This window comes from Aegilops tauschii, chromosome 3 (genome assembly GCF_002575655.3).
Source record: "Aegilops tauschii subsp. strangulata cultivar AL8/78 chromosome 3, Aet v6.0, whole genome shotgun sequence".
In the NCBI taxonomy this organism is placed as follows: Eukaryota; Viridiplantae; Streptophyta; class Magnoliopsida; order Poales; family Poaceae; genus Aegilops; species Aegilops tauschii.
In genome coordinates, this window is record NC_053037.3 from 432,400,497 (window position 1) to 432,420,756 (window position 20,260).

At 44.5% G+C, this 20,260-nt stretch overlaps 1 protein-coding gene across 1 annotated transcript; it reads left to right on the forward strand.

Annotated features, from left to right (window-relative positions):
- Nucleotides 1-178: 178 nt before the first annotated feature.
- LOC109740899 (uncharacterized) lies at nucleotides 179-703 on the forward strand. The gene has a single exon (XM_020299955.1). The coding sequence runs from the start codon at nucleotides 179-181 to the stop codon at nucleotides 701-703; it is 525 nt and encodes a 174-aa protein (XP_020155544.1).
- Nucleotides 704-20,260: the final 19,557 nt, after the last annotated feature.

Genomic DNA, 20,260 nt, shown 5'->3' on the forward strand with positions numbered 1-20,260 from the left:
CTGTGTTTCCGTCACCTCCAGCGCTCCAACAGGGCTCCACCCTACTTCTCCTCCGTCTCTATTCAATCCCTGTCCCCCGACCGCCCCGTCAGGTACCATCCGCTACTGCTATTCTCAGCATGCCCGGCAACTGTTTGATGAATCGATGGAGCTAAGTTGCCCCTTCTTCTTTCTAGCAATGGATTCCGATTTTGGGTACATATACGAGCAGTATGTTGAGTCATCCGACGGCTCATCAAACGAGGAGAAGTACTCTGATGAGACGGCGATGATGCAGGCGGTCCTTGAAGACGCGGAGTGTGCGGAGGAACATGTTCTCAATTTCAAGGGCTCGATCAAGGGTCATCGAGTGCTCAACCGCAACAGGGCGCATGGCCATTTGACACTGATGGCCGACTACTTTGCCCCTGATGCACTATTCACTGGCCATTTTCACCGGCATTTTCGGATGCGCAAGGCTGTCTTCGATCGTATCTACCATGGCATCCGGTCCTACGATGACTACTTCATCCTGAAGAAGGACGCCATGGGAACGATTGGCTTCTCTAGTTACCAGAAGTGCACGGCCGCACTCCGGATGCTTGCATGTGGCACAACCGCTGATTCGTGGGACGAGTACCTATGGATGTCTGAGAGCACATGCGGAGATGCTATGGTCAGGTTTGCAACTACTGTATCGAGGTGTTCGGACCTCAGTACCTGAGAGAACCAACTGTGGCAGACACCGAGAGACTCTTGGCAATCTCAGAAGCAAGAGGGTGGCTAGGTTGCTTGTATCTCTTGACTGCATGCATTGGAAATGGAAAAACTGCCCGAAGGCCTTATAAGGGCAATATCAGGGTCAATGTTAAGAAGCCCACCGTCATTCTTGAAGCAATTGCATCACATGATCTTTGGATTTGGCAAGCTTTCTTTGGCATGCCCGGGTCTCACGATGAGATCAATGTGTTGCAATGATCGTCGTTGTTTGCGAGGCTGACTAAATGAAAAGTTCCTCCTTGCCATGATACTTTCAATGGACCTGAGTACAACACGGGCTACTATCTGATTGATGGTATCTATCCTCCATGGACTACCTTTGTCAGCACCATCTCAAACCCAGTTGCCCAAAAAAGGCTCACGTTGCCAAAGACAAGAAGCGGCTAGAAAGGATGTCGAGAGGGCAATTGGAGTTCTGGAGGCCCGTTTTGCAGTTGTTTGTGGACCTGCTAAACAGCGGGATCCGAAAACCTTGTGGGAAGTGATGACATGTTGTGCACAACATGATCGTCAAGGATGAGGGTGACGACGCCGCGCAGCTTTGGAATTTGAGAACATGGGTGATCAAATCCAACTTCCGGACTAGAATCCGGCCGCATTTGAAGAGTTTATTCAAATGCATCAACAAATTTGGCATCGACCAACTCACGAGCAGCTGAAGGAAGATCTGATTGAGCATCAGTGGGCGGTGAAATGGGACAACAATGTTGGGATGTTATATTTGAACTTTTTTTAAATTTGAACTAGTGCTGCATGCGGCTATTTGAATGTCTGTACCCTTTGCATGCGGCTATTTGATTGTGCGGACTTGAAATAAAAATGAGGAAGGCTGGATGTATGTGGCTACGGTTGGATGACACCCTTCCGCATCCGTGTCCGCGGACTGGTCTGCTACTTCTTGAGCTTGCGTTGATTTTTCCCTTGAAGAGGAAAGGGTGATGCATCAAAGTAGAGATAAGTATTTCCCTCAGTTAAGAACTAAGGTATCAATCCAGTAGGAGGCACAAGCAAGTCCCCAATATATGCACCTGCACAAACTAACAAACACTTGCACACAACACGAAAAAGGGGTTGTCAATCCCTTCACGGTCACTTGCAAGAGTGAGATCTAGTAGAGATAGATATAAAAGATAATTAAAAGGTAATAAAGTAAATATAAATAAATTGCGGTAAGGTATTTTTGGGTTTTTGGTTTTATAGATCTGAAAATATATGATGGAAAATAGACCCGGGGGCCATAGGTTTCACTAGAGGCTTCTCTCTCAAAGAAAGCATATGGTTGAAAGTGCAATCATGCCCTTAATCATATTTTGATATTGTTGACAACATACATATAGGGAACTAATCAATTCTGTCAAGTGCATCTCAGGTTTTGTTCCCGAAAGATATTAGTGTGGTCCATAGCTAACATATTCAAGATACTCAAAGGACGGTGAAACAAGACACAAAGCTTTAGATCCTTCTTTGTTTTCCTTTTGTTTGAGTATAGGGATCCCGCACTATTAAGAGGGGGTCAGTGGTTCTCGCAAAAAGACTTGCTCAAAATCTAGGAAAAATCTCTTTGGAGGAGTTCTTGTCTTGCTATACTTTTTGGCCTCTGTTTTGTCCAGACGACCGAAGGTCTCCGGACGTCCGGTGCTTCCTAGTTCTCCGGATGTCCGGTGCTCTCCGGATGTCCGATGGCTTGCCACAGAACAAAAATTATCGGATTTCTGGTCCCTCCGGACGACCGGCCCCCGAACGTCCGTTGGCGACCGGTCCTCTGGTGCCTCTTCATAGAGCCAAAATTAACGGAAGTCCGTCCTCTCCGGACGACCGTGCATCGGACGACCGATGCTCTCGGACGTTCGATCCCTATGCGTCTTTCTTCTCTACTGCTGCGCTAGACCACTGTTTTCTTCTGATTGTCGAACGACCGACGCCTGTCGGACGTCCAGTCCAACTTTCATGTCTGGTCGTCCGATACCTTTGGACGTCCGGTGTCTGTGCAGCATAAGTGACCTCCAACGGCCACTTTTGTACTACGACTATAAATATCCTTCTCCCACCTCGTGTGGGGGTGGTCCAACACAGTGCAAACATTCCAAGAACACCTTTCTCTCTCACTCTCTTTCTTTCACCAAATCCTATATCCCTAGAGCATTTGTGAGGATTCTTGAGTGTTGTTCCAATCAAAAGATAGATCGTCCCTCTCTCCTCCTCTTAACCAAAGGAATTCGTGATTTGAGCAAGTTTTGAGCGGTTCCCTTGATCTTGTTACTCTTGGAGGTTGGAGACTCCTAGGCGGTAGGAGTTCTTCGGTGAGGAATCAAACCATTGTGATTACCCCCGGAAAGCTTGTGAGGGTTTGGAGACCACCCCAAGGTCTACCACTAGTGGTTGAGAATCGCCTTCGTGGTGATATCTCAAAGAGAGAATAGGGTGAGCCCTCGTGGTGCTGGTGTGCCTTCGTGGTTACACCCACCTCTCTAAACAGTGATGTAGCTTTCCTCCAAGGAAGTGAACATCGGCATACATCCTCATCTCTCGGAGTTGCATTTGTTCCTAACCCTAACTCCCTACTTGTGGTTACTTGTCTCTTAGTCTTTACTTGTATCATTTTGTGCTTGCTTACTCATATACTTGTGGTACTTGTTTACCTTGCTTAGTGAAGGAAATATGCCCTAGAGGTAATAATAAAGTTGTTATTTATATTTCCTTATATCATGATAAATGTTTATTATTCATGCTAGAATTGTATTAACTGGAAACTTGATACATGTGTGAATACATAGACAATAAATAGTGTCCCTAGTATGCATCTACTAGACTAGCTCGTTAATCAAAGATGGTTAAGTTTCCTAACCATAGACATGTGTTGTCATTTGATGAACGGGATCACATCATTAGGAGAATGTTGTGATGGACAAGACCCATCTGTTAGCTTAGCATAAAGATCGTTAAGATTTATTGGTATTGCTTTCTTCATGACTTATACATATTCCTTTGAGTATGAGATTATGCAACTCCCAAATACCGGAGGAATACCTTGTGTGCTATCAAATGTCACAACGTAACTGGGTGATCATAAAGATGCTCTACAGGTATCTCCGAAGGTGTTTGTTGGGTTGGCATAGATCGAGATTAGGATTTGTCACTCCGAGTATCGAAGAGGTATCTCTGGGCCCTCTCGGTAATGCACATCATGATAAGCCTTGCAAGCAACGTGACTAATGAGTTAGTTGTGGGATTATGTATTATGGAACGAGTAAAGAGACTTTCCGGTAACGAGATTGAACTAGGTATGAAGATACCGACGATCGAATCTCGGTCAAGTAACATACCGATGACAAAGGGAATGACATATGTTGTCATTGCGGTTTGACCGATAAAGATCTTCGTAGAATATGTAGGAACCAATATGAGCATCCAGGTTCCACTGTTGGTTATTCACCAGAGATGTGTCTCGGTCATGTCTACATAGTTCTCGAACCCGTAGGGTCCGCACGCTTAACGTTCGATGACGATTTGTATTATGAGTTATGTGTTTTGGTGACCGAAGATTGTTTGGAGTCCTAGATAAGATCACAGACATGACGAGGAGTCTCGAAATGGTCGAGAGGTAAAGATTGATATATTGGATGAAAGTATTCGGACACCGGAAGTGTTTCGGAATGTACCGGGTACATATCGGAGTACTGGGGGGGGTTTACCGGAACCCCCGTGGGGAAGATATGGGCCATAGGAGGGAGGCAAGGCAGCCCACAAGGGGGTGTCGCACCCCCCCATGGGGATTCCGAATTGGACAAGGGGAGGGGATGCGGCCCCTCTTTCCTTCTCCTTCTCCCTCTCCTTCCCCCTTTCCCCCTCCGATAGAAGGAAGGGGGGGGCGAATAGGACTAGGAGTCCAAGTGGGATTCCCCCCACTTGGCGCGGCCTAGGCCGGCCTCCTCCCCTCTCCCTCCTTTATATACGGTGGCGGGAGGGGGGACACCTCTAAGCACATCAATTGTTTCTTAGCCGTGTGCGGTGCCCCCCTCCACCATTTACTCCTCCGGTCATATTGTCGTAGTGCTTAGGCGAAGCCCTGCGCGGATCACTTCACCATCACCATCATCACGCCGTCGTGCTGACGAAACTCTTCCTCGACACTTTGCTAGATCAAGAGTTCGAGGGACGTCATCGAGCTGAATGTGTGCATAACTCGGAGGTGTCGTACGTTCGGTGCTTGATCGGTTGAATCGAGAAGATGTTCGACTACATCAACCGCGTTAAGCTAACGCTTCTGCTTTCAGTCTACGAGGGTACGTGGACACACTCTCCCCCTCTCATTGATATGCATCTCCTATATAGATCTTGCGTGATCGTAGGGATTTTTTTTGAAATTGCATGCTACGTTCCCCAACAATGGCATCTGAGCCAGGTCTATGCGTAGATGATATGCACGAGTAGAACACAAAGAGTTGTGGGCGATCATAGTCATACTGCTTACCACCAACGTCTTATTTTGATTCGGCAGTATTGTTGGATGAAGAGGCCCGGACCAACCTTACATGAGATCGGTTCCACCGACAGACATGCAACTTGTTTTGCATAAAGGTGGCTGGCGGGTGTCTGTTTCTCCAACTTTAGTTGAATCGAATTTGACTATGACCGGTCCTTGTTGAAGGTTAAAACAACAAACTTGACGAAACATCGTTGTGGTTTTGATGCGTAGGAAAGAACGGTTCTTACTAGAAGCCCGTAGCAGCCATGTAAAACTTGCAACAACAAAGTAGAGGACGTATAACTTGTTTTTGCAGGGCATGTTGTGATGTGATATGGTCAAGACATGATGTGATATACGTTATTGTATTAGATGATCGTGTTTTGTAGAAGTTATCGGCAACTGGCAGGAGCCTTATGGTTGTCGCTTTATTGTATGAAATGCAAACGCCATGTAATTGCTTTACTTTATCACTATGCATTAGCGATAGTTGTAGAAGCAATAGTTGGCGAGATGACAACAACGCTACGATGAAGATCAAATTGTCAAGCCGGTGACGATGGAGATCAAAGGCACAAGATGATGATGGCCATATCATGCCACATATTTCGATTTCATGTGATGTTTATCTTTTATGCATCTTATTTTGTTTAGTACGGCGGTAGCATTATAAGATGATCCCTCACTAAAATTTCAAGGTATAAGTGTTCTCCCTGAGTATGCACCGTTGCGACAGTTCGTCGTGCCGAGACACCATGTGATGATCGGGTGTGATAAGCTCTACGTTCACATACAACGGGTGCAAGACAGTTTTGCACGTGCAGAATACTCGGGTTAAACTTGACAAGCCTAGCATGTACAGACATGGCCTCGGAACACTGAGACCGAAAGGTCGAACGTGAATCATATAGTAGATATGATCAACATAGAGATGTTCACCATTGAAAACTAATCCATCTCACGTGATGACCGGACATGGTTTAGTTGATATGGATCACATGATCATTTAGATAACTCGAGGGATGTCTATCTAAGTGGGAGTTCTTAAGTAATATGATTAATTGAACTTAATTTATCATGAACTTAGTCCTGATAGTTTTTGCATATCTATGTCGTAGATCAATGGCCCGTGCTACCGTTCCCTTGAATTTTAATGCGTTCCTAGAGAAAGCTAAGTTGAAAGATGATGGTAGCAACTACACAGAGTGGGTCCGTAACTTGAGGATTATCCTCACTGCTGCACAGAAAAATTATGTCCTTGATGCACTGCTCGGTGTGCCACCCCTCCAGCAACTGCAGACGTTGTGAACGCCTGGCAGTCACATGTTGATGACTACTCAATAGTTCAGTGTGCCATGCTTTACGGCTTAGAATCGGGACTCCAAAGACGTTTTGAATGTCATGGACCATATGAGATGTTCCAGGAGTTCAAGTTAATATTTCAAGCAAATGCCCGAGTTGAGAGATATGAGGTCTCCAACAAGTTCTATAGCTACAAGATGGAGGAGAACTCTGTCAGTGAACACATACTCAGAATGTGTGGGTACCATAACCACTTGACTCAGCTAGGAGTTAATCTCCAGATGATAGTGTTATTGACAGGGTTCTTCAATCACTGCCACCAAGCTACAAAGGCTTCGTGATGAACTATAATATAAAAGGGATGGATAAGACAATTCCCGAGCTCTTCGCTATGCTCAAAGCTGCGGAGGTAGAAATCAAGAAAGAGCATCAAGTGTTGATGGTTAACAAGACAACTAGTTTCAAGAAAAAAGGCAAAGGAAAGAAGGGGAACTTAAAGAAGAATAGCAAGCAAGTGGCTACTCCCGGGAAGAAACCCAAGTCTGGACCTAAGCCTGAAACTGAGTGCTTCTACTGTAAAGGGAATGGACACTGGAAGCGAAAGTGCCCCAAGTATTTGGCGGATAAGAAGGATGGCAAAGTGAACAAAGGTATATTTGATATACATGTTATTGATGTGTACCTTACTAATGCTCGTAGTAGCGCCTGGGTATTTGATACTGGTTCCGTTGCTCATATTTGCAACTCGAAACAGGGGCTACGGATTAAACGAAGATTGGCTAAGGATGAGGTGATGATGCGCATCAGAAATGGTTCCAAGGTCGATGTGATCGCCGTCGGCACGCTACCTCTACATCTACCTTCGGGATTAGTTTTAGACCTGAATAATTGTTATTTGGTGCTAGCGTTAAGCATGAACATTATATCTGGATCTTGTTTGATGCGAGATGATTATTCATTTAAATCAGAGAATAATGGTTGTTCTATTTATATGAGTAATATCTTTTATGGTCATGCACCCTTGAAGAGTGGTCTATTTTTGTTGAATCTCGATCGTGGTGATACACATATTCATAATATTGATGCCAAAAGATGCAAAGTTAGAAATGATAGTGCAACATATTTGTGGCACCGCCGTTTAGGTTAGAGTGGTGTAAAGCGCATGAAGAAACTCCATGCGGATGGACTTTTGGAATCACTTGATTATGAATCATTTGATGCTTGTGAACCATATCTCATGGGCAAGATGACTAAGACACCGTTCTCCAGAACAATGGAGCGAGCAACAGACTTATTGGAAATAATACATACCGATGTATGCGGTCCGATGAGTGTTGAGGCTCGCCCCGGGTATCGTTATTTTCTGACCTTCAGAGATGATTTGAGCAGATATGGGTATATCTACTTAATGAAACACAAATCTAAAACATATGAAAAGTTCAAAGAATTTCAGAGTGAAGTGGAAAATCATCGTAACAAGAAAATAAAGTTTTTACGATCTGATCGCGGAGGCGAATATTTGAGTTACGAGTTTGGTCTTCATTTAAAACAATGTGGAATAGTTTCGCAACTCACGCCACCTGGAACACCACAGCGTAATGGTGTGTCCAAATGTCGTAACCGTACTTTATTATATATGGTGCGATCTATGATGTCTCTTACCAATTTACCACTATCATTTTGGGGTTATGCATTAGAGACAGCTGCATTCATGTTAAATAGGGCACCATCTAAATCCGTTGAGACGACACCATATGAACTGTGGTTTGGGAAGAAACCTAAGCTGTTGTTTCTTAAAGTTTGGGGTTGCGATGCTTATGTGAAAAAGCTTCAGCCTGATAAACTCAAACCCAAATCGGAGAAGTGCATCTTCATAGGATACCCAAAAGAAACTGTTGGGTACACCTTCTATCACAGATCCGAAGGCAAGATATTTGATGCTAAGAATGGATCCTTTCTAGAGAAGGAGTTTCTCTCGAAAGAAGTGAGTGGGAGGAAAGTAGAACTTGATGAGGTAATTGTACCTTCTCTTGAATTGGAAAGTAGTTCATCACAGAAAACCGTTCCCATGATGCCCACACCAATTAGTGAGGAAGCTAATGATGATGATCATGAAACTTCAGATCAAGTTACTACCGAACCTCGTAGGTCAACCACAGTACGTTCCGCGCCAGAGTGGTACGGTAATCCTGTTCTGGAAGTCATGTTACTAGACCATGACGAACCTACGAACTATGAGGAAGCGATGATGAGCCCAGATTCCGCGAAATGGCTTGAAGCCATGAAATCTGAGATGGGATCCATGTGTGAGAACAAAGTATGGACTTTGGTTGACTTGCCCGATAATCGGCAAGCCATAGATAATAAATGGATCTTCAAGAAGAAGACTGACGCTGATGGTAATGTTACTTTCTACAAAGCTCGACTGTAACATCCCAAATTTTCAATTTGGTATGTTATACATAGATCATCATTGCATAGCATGTTTTATTGCATTTTGACAAATCCTCGATAAATCCTAAGCAACTCAAGGACCCTCGGAGAGAGTTGGGGATTTTTCTTGAATTTTCATATTTGATTTTCATCAAATATTAAGACGAGGATTTTGGTTTTAATTATTTCTCTCCGGAATAATATTTCATTCTAAAAATAAACGAGAGGAGAAAATATGACTTCTCCAAAACAATTGAAATACTGGAGGAAAAATGTTAAAATCATTTATTGGAATTATTTAGATTTTATTTGCTATTTTTATTGCATTAAAAATATTGCATGTTTTCAAAATATTTATTTTGTGTTAAAAAATGTTCACCCTATTCTAGATTTTCTAACTAGACGGGGAAAATTTATTTTATATTTTTCTGACTTTTATTTATTTTTCTGTGAATTATTTTCCGCGGAACGTTTAAAAAAAAACTGCGCGCGCGCCCGCGCTGGGCCGAGCCCAGGCCGCCGGCCCACCCCCGCGCCCTCTCCTCCTCGCGCACGGCACGACCGCCGCCGCCGCTCGGAGTCCGAGCTCCGCACGACCCCGCCGGCGCCCCCTTCCCCAAGCCACCTCCGGCCCCCCCATATAAATACCCCGCACCCCCCTCCACTCACCTCACCCCGCCGCCGCCGCATCGCACCCGGCGCCGCCGCTTTGCGCCGCCGCCGCCGCTCGCCGGAGCTGCCGCCGGAGCCCCGCCCCTCGCCCCCAAGCCGCCCGACCCCGTCGCCCCTCGCCTCGAGCCGCCGGAGCCCCGCCGGAGCACGCCCCGACGAGGTACCTCGCCGCCCGTTCGGTTGCCGGTTTTTTTTTTAAAAAAACCATTCGTTTAAAAAAAACCCTAGATCGGTTTTTTTTCGGTTTTATTATTTTGCGAGCGTTTATCGAACCGTTCGTTTTAACGAACGCGTTCGTCGGTTTTTCTCTGTTAACGAACGTCCGTTCTTTAACCGTTCGTCCGTTCTTCTTTTCGTCGGATTTTTCTGCGATTATCTCAGATTCGATTTCTGATCGAATCTTCGATTCTGTTTAACTTCTCGCTCGTTTATCGGAATCAGGCGATTCAAGCGCCTAGAGTTTCGTCCCGAAATTCTCTTTCCGTTTAACCTACTCAAAGAAGTTTTTGCTACAGTAAAATTTGACCTAGATCCAGATTAGTAAACGAAGCTTCTTTCTTTCACCGTTTGACTTTCGTTGCTTCTTTCGAGTTGATTCTTTTTGCAAACCGGAGTTCTTAAGTTGGACTTTCTGGTTGGATCTTTCATTCGAGTTTTACCTGTGCATTAGATGAGTATTGATTGTATGTTTGTTTGTTTGCTTGCGATAAGAGTACCCGGAGTGTGCCGCTTGGTACTTCGAATCGCTAGGTTTTGCGGATCATCAGCAAGGCAAGTAACACTTTGATCATACTTTCCATACCCAGTTTTATTGCATTAGATCTATTCCTCAAACAATTGCATGATTAGGATCTGATTAAATTGTGGGAGCTGGGAAGTAGTTGAGGTAGTACCTATTACTTGTTTTCTATTCAAACCCTTGGGAGTTACTTCTACGTTGCTTTTATTATTGCCATGCTATGCTCGTAGACGTGGATGGGTTTGAGTGATATTCATGACAGATGTGAGATGTTTATTAATGGTTCAACTTAAGGTGGCAACTAAAACTCACATCTGGGTGGATTGAGGCACCTGGAGAACCCAGTGTTGTCTGATTTTATAAGGTCCGCCACCCAGGCTCAAAGGGATCATAAGATTATTCATGCTAGAAACTTCCGTGTGCAGCCACAAGCTATTATGGGCTCTAGCATAGTTGAGTAGGTCACATGATCTCTTGAAGAGGTGGACTAGCAGATGTAGGGGAAAGTAGGTGTACCGGTCCATCCGGAGTAAAGAGTGATTGTTCCTGAAAGACTGTGTCTCGGTCATCCGTTTCTCAAACATCATGCAGTGCGAGAATCAAGCGGAGGCGATCGAGTCTTGTGGGGAAAAGTGTGCAAACCTCTGCAGAGTGTACAAACTAATCATGGTTAGCCGTGTCCCCGGTTATGGACAACTTGAGTATCTAGTACCTGGATTATCATTTGAATCTCATCACCATGTTACTTTTAATTAATTTTGTTGGGTTAATGATGACACCTAATTGGGATTGAGTTGGAGGTACCTTCTCAATGTTTAACAACCACCATGATAGTTAAATAAAATTTATTCCTTTGAAGTAGGATAAAATTGGCTTTTCGCAAAACTGTAACCATAGAGCTTTCCACCAGCCATATATGCATGTAGTATAGCATTATTATTGTTCATTACTCTCTATGTGTTACATTGCCAGCATATCCTATGTGCTGACCCGTTCTCGGGCTGCAACGTTTCATGTTGCAGACTTTTCAGACGACGAGTAAGGTGCCTTAGGTCGTGGTCTTATACTCAGTGATGCCGCTGGAGTTGATGGACTCACTTATCTTCCAAGTCTTCCGTTGTTATCGTTATTAGATGGCCTTAAGCCATGTTTATCATACTTAATCTCTTCGGAGATATTCGATGTAATAAGTGTGTGATTGCTACTCTGTTATAAATTCTCCATTTGTACTGTGCGTGTCAGCATTACTGATCCAGGGATGACACTGGTGCACAGCAGCACTGACCATTTGAGGTCTGGTCACTACAAAGTTGGTATCAGAGCACACGCTGACTGTAGGACACGACCACTAAGCTTAAGCCCTAGAAAGCTTCTCTCTTCTCATTTCTGACCCCTCTCCACTTTCTACTCTTTTAGGAATGGCGGATGCAAGGAGCAAGTTCATGCAACCAGATGAAGGCACGCCGTTTGGTCGACACTTGAAGGAAGTCACCAAGTACTTGAACATAGGAATACCAAGCATCACCGGAACCTACAACGCCACATTACCTGAAGAGGAGAGCTGGAAGATTCAAGTTATCATTCCAGGAAGGATGTTTAGTGCCACAGCACCAACTTGGAGTTTAGGGAAGAGCATGGCCGCACACATCGCCATGGGACGCATTGGAGAAGTCTACCACCAGGAGCTTAAGGATACAATTTACCAAATTTGTGGACGCCGAGACGCGCAATGGGAGATGATCAGAACCAAGAAGGATGGATCAATTGCAGCTTTCATCCAGGAGCAGAACCAACATATTCGTCGCCAGGAGAACCAGATGTGCACGGACAAGGAAGAACTGAAGAAGGCATTAACGAAGATCAAAGAGCTCCAAGAAGAACTCAAGGCTACACGCGAAGATTATTTGGAGGAAATCAACGCACTAGTAGGGAAGAATGACGACCTGGAGAAGAAGATTGGAGTATTCGTGGGAAATCCAGTGCCAAAAGCAGAAGTCGACGAATGCACTTGTCCGGATAACTACATCATTATCGACGACACCGACTCAGAACCAAGTGAAGACGACTGGGTTGATGAAGCTGGAGCAGACATCATGGAGTCTTCAATGGATTAGAATTTTTTTTATTATACCACCATATCAGTAGTAGTTTTCCCCCATTTAATAGTATAGTTCAAGCACTTCGTAACGCTAGTTAGATCGATTGTTTTGCCTTGTTTGAATTGATTGAGTGATATTGATTGATTTGTCTCATGAGCATATGGGTAGTGTTTTCTCTCTAGACCTCATTCTATTCTTAACTCTCATCTTTTCCAAACCTATCAGATGCCTCCGAGACGCGACACCGGATTTGTTTTCCCGCCAGAGATCACCCAGTTGATTCAGCAACAGAATGCCCTGATGCAAGTGTTAGTGCAGAACCAAGGCAACAACAACAACCCACCGCCACCACCACCTGTTGATCACTTAGCCCGTTTCTTAAGGCTAAACCCGCCGGTGTTTTCCAGTAGCACCGAGCCGATTGTAGCAGATGATTGGCTCCGCAAAGTTGGAAGGGAGTTGACCACTGCAGGATGCACAGATGCGGAAAGAGTGCATTTTGCCGCACATCAGCTTGATGGACCCGCAGCATCATGGTGGGAGAATTATATAGCCACGCACCCTATTGACACTGTCACATGGGACCAGTTTCAGCAAGCTTTCCGTACAGCTCATGTTTCAGCAGGAGCTATGGCTATGAATTAGCGTGAGTTTCGCAACCTACGCCAAGGAGGACGCACCGTAGGCCAGTATGTGGAGGATTTCAGTAAGTTAGCACGTTATGCACCAGATGACGTTGCTACAGATGCTGCCAAGCAGGAGAAATTTTTGGAAGGGCTGAATGATGAACTGAGTATGCAGTTGATGGTAGCAACCTTCAACAACTACCAGGAGCTGGTAGATAGAGCTCTCATGATTGAAGGGAAGCAGCAGCAGATTGAAAATCGTAAGAGGAAGTATGGACAAGGGAAGTACAATTCTGGAGCTCAGCAGAAGCCGCGATTTGCCCCGAAGCCGGGAGGACAGTTTCAGCATACCCATGGAGGAGGTAGTTCGCACAACCATAATGGCTCCAAGAATGGTAATGGGAATGGAGGAGGAAACGGACAGAACCGCACCAACCCATCTACCCCAACCAAGAGGGATCTAAGTCACATTACTTGCTTCAAGTGCCAGAAGACTGGACATTATGCAACTGATTGTCCTGAAGCCCAAAATGGAAATGGCAATGGAAGCTCTGGGAAGAAGCCGAACCCGTTCAACAAAGGACATGTGAACCACGTGAGCGTGGAGGAGGTTGAAGCTCAGCCTGATGCAGTAATAGGTAAGTTTTTGGTTAAGTCATTTACTGCAACCGTTCTTTTCGATACTGGTGCATCGCATTCATACATATCAAGGGGATTCGTGAATAAGTTTAAGATGTCCACCCAAGTTCTCAAAACCCCTATGTTAGTAACCTCGCCAGGAGCAGAGTATATGGCAACCCAAGGATGTTTTCAGATACCATTGGCCATTGGTAGGCATGTTTTCCCCTCAGACCTCATTGTTTTGGAATCGCAAGGTTTGGATGTAATTTTGGGAATGGATTGGCTATCGTTGTATGGAGGAAACATCGATTGTGCCAGCAAGACGATTTTGCTTACCACCCCGGAAGGAAAAAGGAATCAAGTATGTATCCCGGCATATGCCGAAGAGGACTCAAGTAAATTCCTTATCATGAGTTGTACAGGAGGAAGTACCGGTGGTGAAGGATTATCCGGATGTATTTCCAGAAGAGTTGCCAGGCATGCCACCAGATAGAGACATTGAGTTCTTGATTGAACTTTTGCCAGGCACAGGGCCAATATCTAAGAGACCATACAGGATGCCCGCAGGATTTGGAGGAAATTAAGAAGCAGATCAAGGAGTTACTGGATAAAGGCTATATTCGCCCAAGTTCGTCACCTTGGAGATCACCAGTACTTCTAGTGGAGAAGAAAGATGGATCGCTGAGGATGGTTGTTGATTACCGAGGATTGAATGAAGTGACCATCAAAAACAAGTACCCACTGCCGATGATCAATGATTTGTTTGACCGCCTACAAGGAGCTAAAGTATTTTCCAAGATCGATCTACGATCAGGATACCATCAGTTAAAGATTCGAGAGCAGGATATACCAAAGACGGCTTTTACCACCAGATATGGATTGTATGAGTATACTGTTATGTCATTTGGACTGACTAACGCACCTGCCTACTTCATGAACCTGATGAACAAAGTGTTTATGGAGTTTTTGGATAAGTTCGTCGTGGTGTTCATTGATGATATTTTAATCTTTTCCAAGGATGAGGAAGAGCATGAGGAGCATTTGCGATTGGTACTTGAGAAGCTCAGAGAACATCAGTTATACGCCAAGTTCAACAAGTGTGAATTTTGGCTGAAGGAAGTTGGATTCCTTGGACATGTTATTTCTGGAGAAGGAATAGCAGTAGACCCTGCCAAGGTTGACACAGTGACAAGTTGGGAATCACCCACGACAGTTGGAGAAATCCGGAGTTTTCTTGGACTTGCAGGATACTACCGGAGATTTATCGAGAATTTCTCAAGGATTGCTAAGCCCATGACTGAGCTATTGAAGAAGGACACCAAATTCAATTGGACTGAGGAATGTGAAGCTAGTTTCCAAGAGTTGAAGAAACGATTGGTTACATCACCAGTGTTGATTCTGCCAGATCAACGCAAAGACTATGAAGTTTATTGCGACGCTTCTCGTCGAGGACTTGGAGCAGTGCTTATGCAGGAAGGAAGAGTTGTGTCATATGCTTCACGACAACTTAAACCCCATGACAAGAATTATGCTACGCATGATTTGGAATTAGCAGCCGTGGTGCATGCATTGAAGACATGGAGACATTTTCTCATCGGAAACCATTGTGAGGTGTACACGGATCACAAGAGTTTGAAGTATATTTTCACGCAGAAGGAGTTAAATCTCAGACAGAGGAGATGGCTGGAGCTCATTAAAGATTATGATATGAGATTGCATTATCACCCTGGAAAGGCTAACGTAGTAGCAGACACGTTGAGCCGCAAGAGTCATATCAACACCCTCATGACAGGAGAGATACCTCAGGAGTTAGCCGAGGACCTTCGCGAGCTATGTTTGGAAATAGTCCCAAGAGGCTATTTAGCGACATTGGAGATTCAGTCTACCTTGATGGAAAGGATCAGAGAAGCTCAGAAGACAGACAAGGAGATTGAAGAGATAAAGGAGAAGATGAGCAAAGGAAAAGCCAAGGGATTTCGTGAGGATGAGCACGATACCTTGTGGTTTGAGGACCGCATATATGTACCAAATGATCCGGAGATCAGGAAGTTGATTTTGCAAGAAGCCCATGATTCACCGTACTCGATTCACCCAGGGAATACGAAGATGTATTTGGATTTGAAGAATATTTTCTGGTGGACCGGAATGAAGAAGGATATTGCGGAATACATAGCAGTTTGTGATGTATGTCAGAGAGTGAAGGCAGAGCATCAGAAGCCAGCAGGATTGCTACAACCATTGCCGACACCCGAATGGAAGTGGGATAAAATAGGCATGGATTTTATCACAGGATTACCCAGGACTCGTTCAGGCTATGACTCGATGTGGGTTGTAGTCGACCGTTTGACGAAAGTGGCTCATTTCATTCCAGTGAAGACCACTTACACCAGTGCTAAGTTGGCAAAGATATACATGACCAGGATCGTATGTTTGCATGGAGTTCCGAGGACCATTGTATCAGACAGAGGAACCCAATTTACCTCGAAGTTTTGGAAGCAGTTACATGAAACATTGGGAACCAGGCTGGAATTTAGTACAGCTTTCCAGCCACAGACAGATGGACAGACCGAGAGAGTCAACCAGATTTTGGAGGACATGTTGAGAGCATGTGCACTAGATTATGGATCCAGTTGGGACGACAATTTGCCATATGCGGAGTTTTCTTATAACAACAGTTATCAGACCAGTTTGAAGATGGCCCCTTTCGAAGCCTTGTACGGAAGGAGGTGTAGAACACCGTTGTTATGGGACGAAGTTGGAGACCGTCAGTTGTTTGGACCAGATTTGATTAAGGAGTCTGAACAGAAAGTGAGGTTGATTCGCGATAGGCTCAAAGTAGCCCAGTCCAGACAGAAGAGTTATGCAGATTCTAAACGAAAGGAGACAGTTCACGTAGTCGGAGACAGAGTGTATCTTCGAGTATCACCCCTTCGAGGAGTGAAGCGCTTTGGAGTTAAGGGAAAGTTATTACCCCGTTTTATCGGACCATACAGAGTTGTGGAACGTATGGGAGAAGTTGCTTACAAGCTGGAATTGCCCGAAGGATTGTCTGGAGTTCATGATGTATTTCACGTTTCGCAACTGAAGAAGTGCCACGCAGAGATGGCTGAGATACCGCTGAGAGATACTGTACCACTGGAAGCGATTCAGCTGGAAAGTGATTTGACCTATGAGGAGAAACCAGTTAAGATTCTCGAGTATGCCAGCCGAGTTACCCGCAGCAAGGTTATCAAGTTTTGCAAAGTTCAGTGGAGTCACCACACGGAGGATGAAGCCACCTGGGAGCAAGAGGAAGATCTACGGAAGGACCACTCCCACCTGTTTTCTAGCCAACCCGAATCTCGAGGGCGAGATTCATCTTAAGGGGGGTAGGTTTGTAACATCCCAAATTTTCAATTTGGTATGTTATACATAGATCATCATTGCATAGCATGTTTTATTGCATTTTGACAAATCCTCAATAAATCCTAAGCAACTCAAGGACCCTCGGAGAGACTTGGGGATTTTTCTCGAATTTTCATATTTGATTTTCATCAAATATTAAGACGAGGATTTTGGTTTTAATTATTTCTCTCCGGAATAATATTTCATTCTAAAAATAAACGAGAGGAGAAAATATGACTTCTCCAAAACAATTGAAATACTGGAGAAAAATGTTAAAATCATTTATTGGAATTATTTGGATTTTATTTGCTATTTTTATTGCATTAAAAATATTGCATGTTTTCAAAATATTTATTTTGTGTTAAAAAAATGTTCACCCTATTCTAGATTTTCTAACTAGACGGGGAAAATTTATTTTATATTTTTCTGACTTTTATTTATTTTTCTGTGAATTATTTTCCACGGAACGTTTAAAAAAAACTGCGCGCGCGCCCGCGCTGGGCCGAGCCCAGGCCGCCGGCCCACCCCCGCGCCCTTTCCTCCTCGCGCACGGCACGACCGCCGCCGCCGCTCGGAGTCCGAGCTCCGCACGACCCCGCCGGCGCCCCCTTCCCCAAGCCACCTCCGGCCCCCCATATAAATACCCCGCACCCCCCTCCTCTCACCTCACCCCGCCGCCGCCGCATCGCACCCGCCGCCGCCCGCACCGGAGCCCGCGCCGCCGCCGCTCGCCGGAGCCGCCGCCGGAGCCCCGCCCCTCGCCCCCAAGCCGCCCGACCCCGCCGCCCCTCGCCTCGAGCCGCCGGAGCCCCGCCGGAGCACGCCCCGACGAGGTACCTCGCCGCCCGTTCGGTTGCCGGTTTTTTTTTTAAAAAACATTTGTTAAAAAAAAACCCTAGATCGGTTTTTTTCGGTTTTATTATTTTGCGAGCGTTTATCGAACCGTTCGTTTTAACGAACGCGTTCGTCGGTTTTTCTCTGTTAACGAACGTCCGTTCTTTAACCGTTCGTCCGTTCTTCTTTTCGTCGGATTTTTCTGCGATTATCTCAGATTCGATTTCTGATCGAATCTTCGATTCTGTTTAACTTCTCGCTCGTTTATCGGAATCAGGCGATTCAAGCGCCTAGAGTTTTGTCTCGAAATTCTCTTTCCGTTTAACCTACTCAAACAAGTTTTTGCTACAGTAAAATTTGACCTAGATCCAGATTAGTAAACGAAGCTTCTTTCTTTCACCGTTTGACTTTCGTTGCTTCTTTCGAGTTGATTCTTTTTGCAAACCGGAGTTCTTAAGTTGGACTTTCTGGTTGGATCTTTCATTCAAGTTTTACCTGTGCATTAGATGAGTATTGATTGTATGTTTGTTTGTTTGCGATAAGAGTACCCGGAGTGTGCCGCTTGTTACTTCGAATCGCTAGGTTTTGCGGATCATCAGCAAGGCAAGTAACACTTTGATCATACTTTCCATACCCAGTTTTATTGCATTAGATCTATTCCTCAAACAATTGCATGATTAGGATCTGATTAAATTGTGGGAGCTGGGAAGTAGTTGAGGTAGTACCTATTACTTGTTTTCTATTCAAACCCTTGGGAGTTACTTCTACGTTGCTTTTATTATTGCCATGCTATGCTCGTAGACGTGGATGGGTTTGAGTGATATTCATGACAGATGTGAGATGTTTATTAATGGTTCAACTTAAGGTGGCAACTAAAACTCACATCTGGGTGGATTGAGGCACCTGGAGAACCCAGTGTTGTCTGATTTTATAAGGTCCGCCACCCAGGCTCAAAGGGATCATAAGATTATTCATGCTAGAAACTTCCGTGTGCAGCCACAAGCTATTATGGGCTCTAGCATAGTTGAGTAGGTCACATGATCTCTTGAAGAGGTGGACTAGCAGATGTAGGGGAAAGTAGGTGTACCGGTCCATCCGGAGTAAAGAGTGATTGTTCCTGAAAGACTGTGTCTCGGTCATCCGTTTCTCAAACATCATGCAGTGCGAGAATCAAGCGGAGGCGATCGAGTCTTGTGGGGAAAAGTGTACAAACCTCTGCAGAGTGTACAAACTAATCATGGTTAGCCGTGTCCCCGGTTATGGACAACTTGAGTATCTAGTACCTGGATTATCATTTGAATCTCACCACCATGTTACTTTTAATTAATTTTGTTGGGTTAATGATGACACCTAATTGGGATTGAGTTGGAGGTACCTTCTCAATGTTTAACAACCACCATGATAGTTAAATAAAATTTATTCCTTTGAAGTAGGATAAAATTGGCTTTTCGCAAAACTGTAACCATAGAGCTTTCCACCAGCCATATATGCATGTAGTATAGCATTATTATTGTTCATTACTCTCTATGTGTTACATTGCCAGCATATCCTATGTGCTGACCCGTTCTCGGGCTGCAACGTTTCATGTTGCAGACTTTTCAGACGACGAGTAAGGTGCCTTAGGTCGTGGTCTTATACTCAGTGATGCCGCTGGAGTTGATGGACTCACTTATCTTCCAAGTCTTCCGCTGTTATCGTTATTAGATGGCCTTAAGCCATGTTTATCATACTTAATCTCTTCGGAGATATTCGATGTAATAAGTGTGTGATTGCTACTCTATTATAAATCCTCCATTTGTACTGTGCGTGTCAGCATTACTGATTCAGGGATGACACTGGTGCACAGCAGCACAGACCATTTGAGGTCTGGTCGCTACATCGACTTGTCGCGAAAGGTTTTCGACAAGTTCAAGGAGTTGACTACAATGAGACTTTGTCACCCCGTAGCGATGCTTAAGTCTGTCCGAATCATCTTAGCAATTGCTGCATTTTATAATTATGAAATCTGGCAAATAGACGTCAAAACTGCATTCCTTAATGGATTTCTTAAAGAAGAGTTGTATATGATGCAACCAGAAGGTTTTGTCGATCCTAAAGGTGCTAACAAAGTGTGCAAGCTCCAACGATCCATTTATGGACTAGTGCAAGCATCTCGGAGTTGGAATATATGCTTTGATAGTGTGATCAAAGCATATGGTTTTATACACACTTTCGGAGAAGCCTGTATTTACATGAAAGTGAGTGGGATCTCTGTAGCATTTCTAATATTATATGTGGATGACATATTGTTGACTGGAAATGATATAGAATTTCTGGATATCATCAA

Coding starts and splice junctions, on each gene's coding strand:
- LOC109740899 (XM_020299955.1), top strand. CDS start 179: ATGGATTCCGATTTTGGGTACATATACGAGCAGTATGTTGAGTCATCC.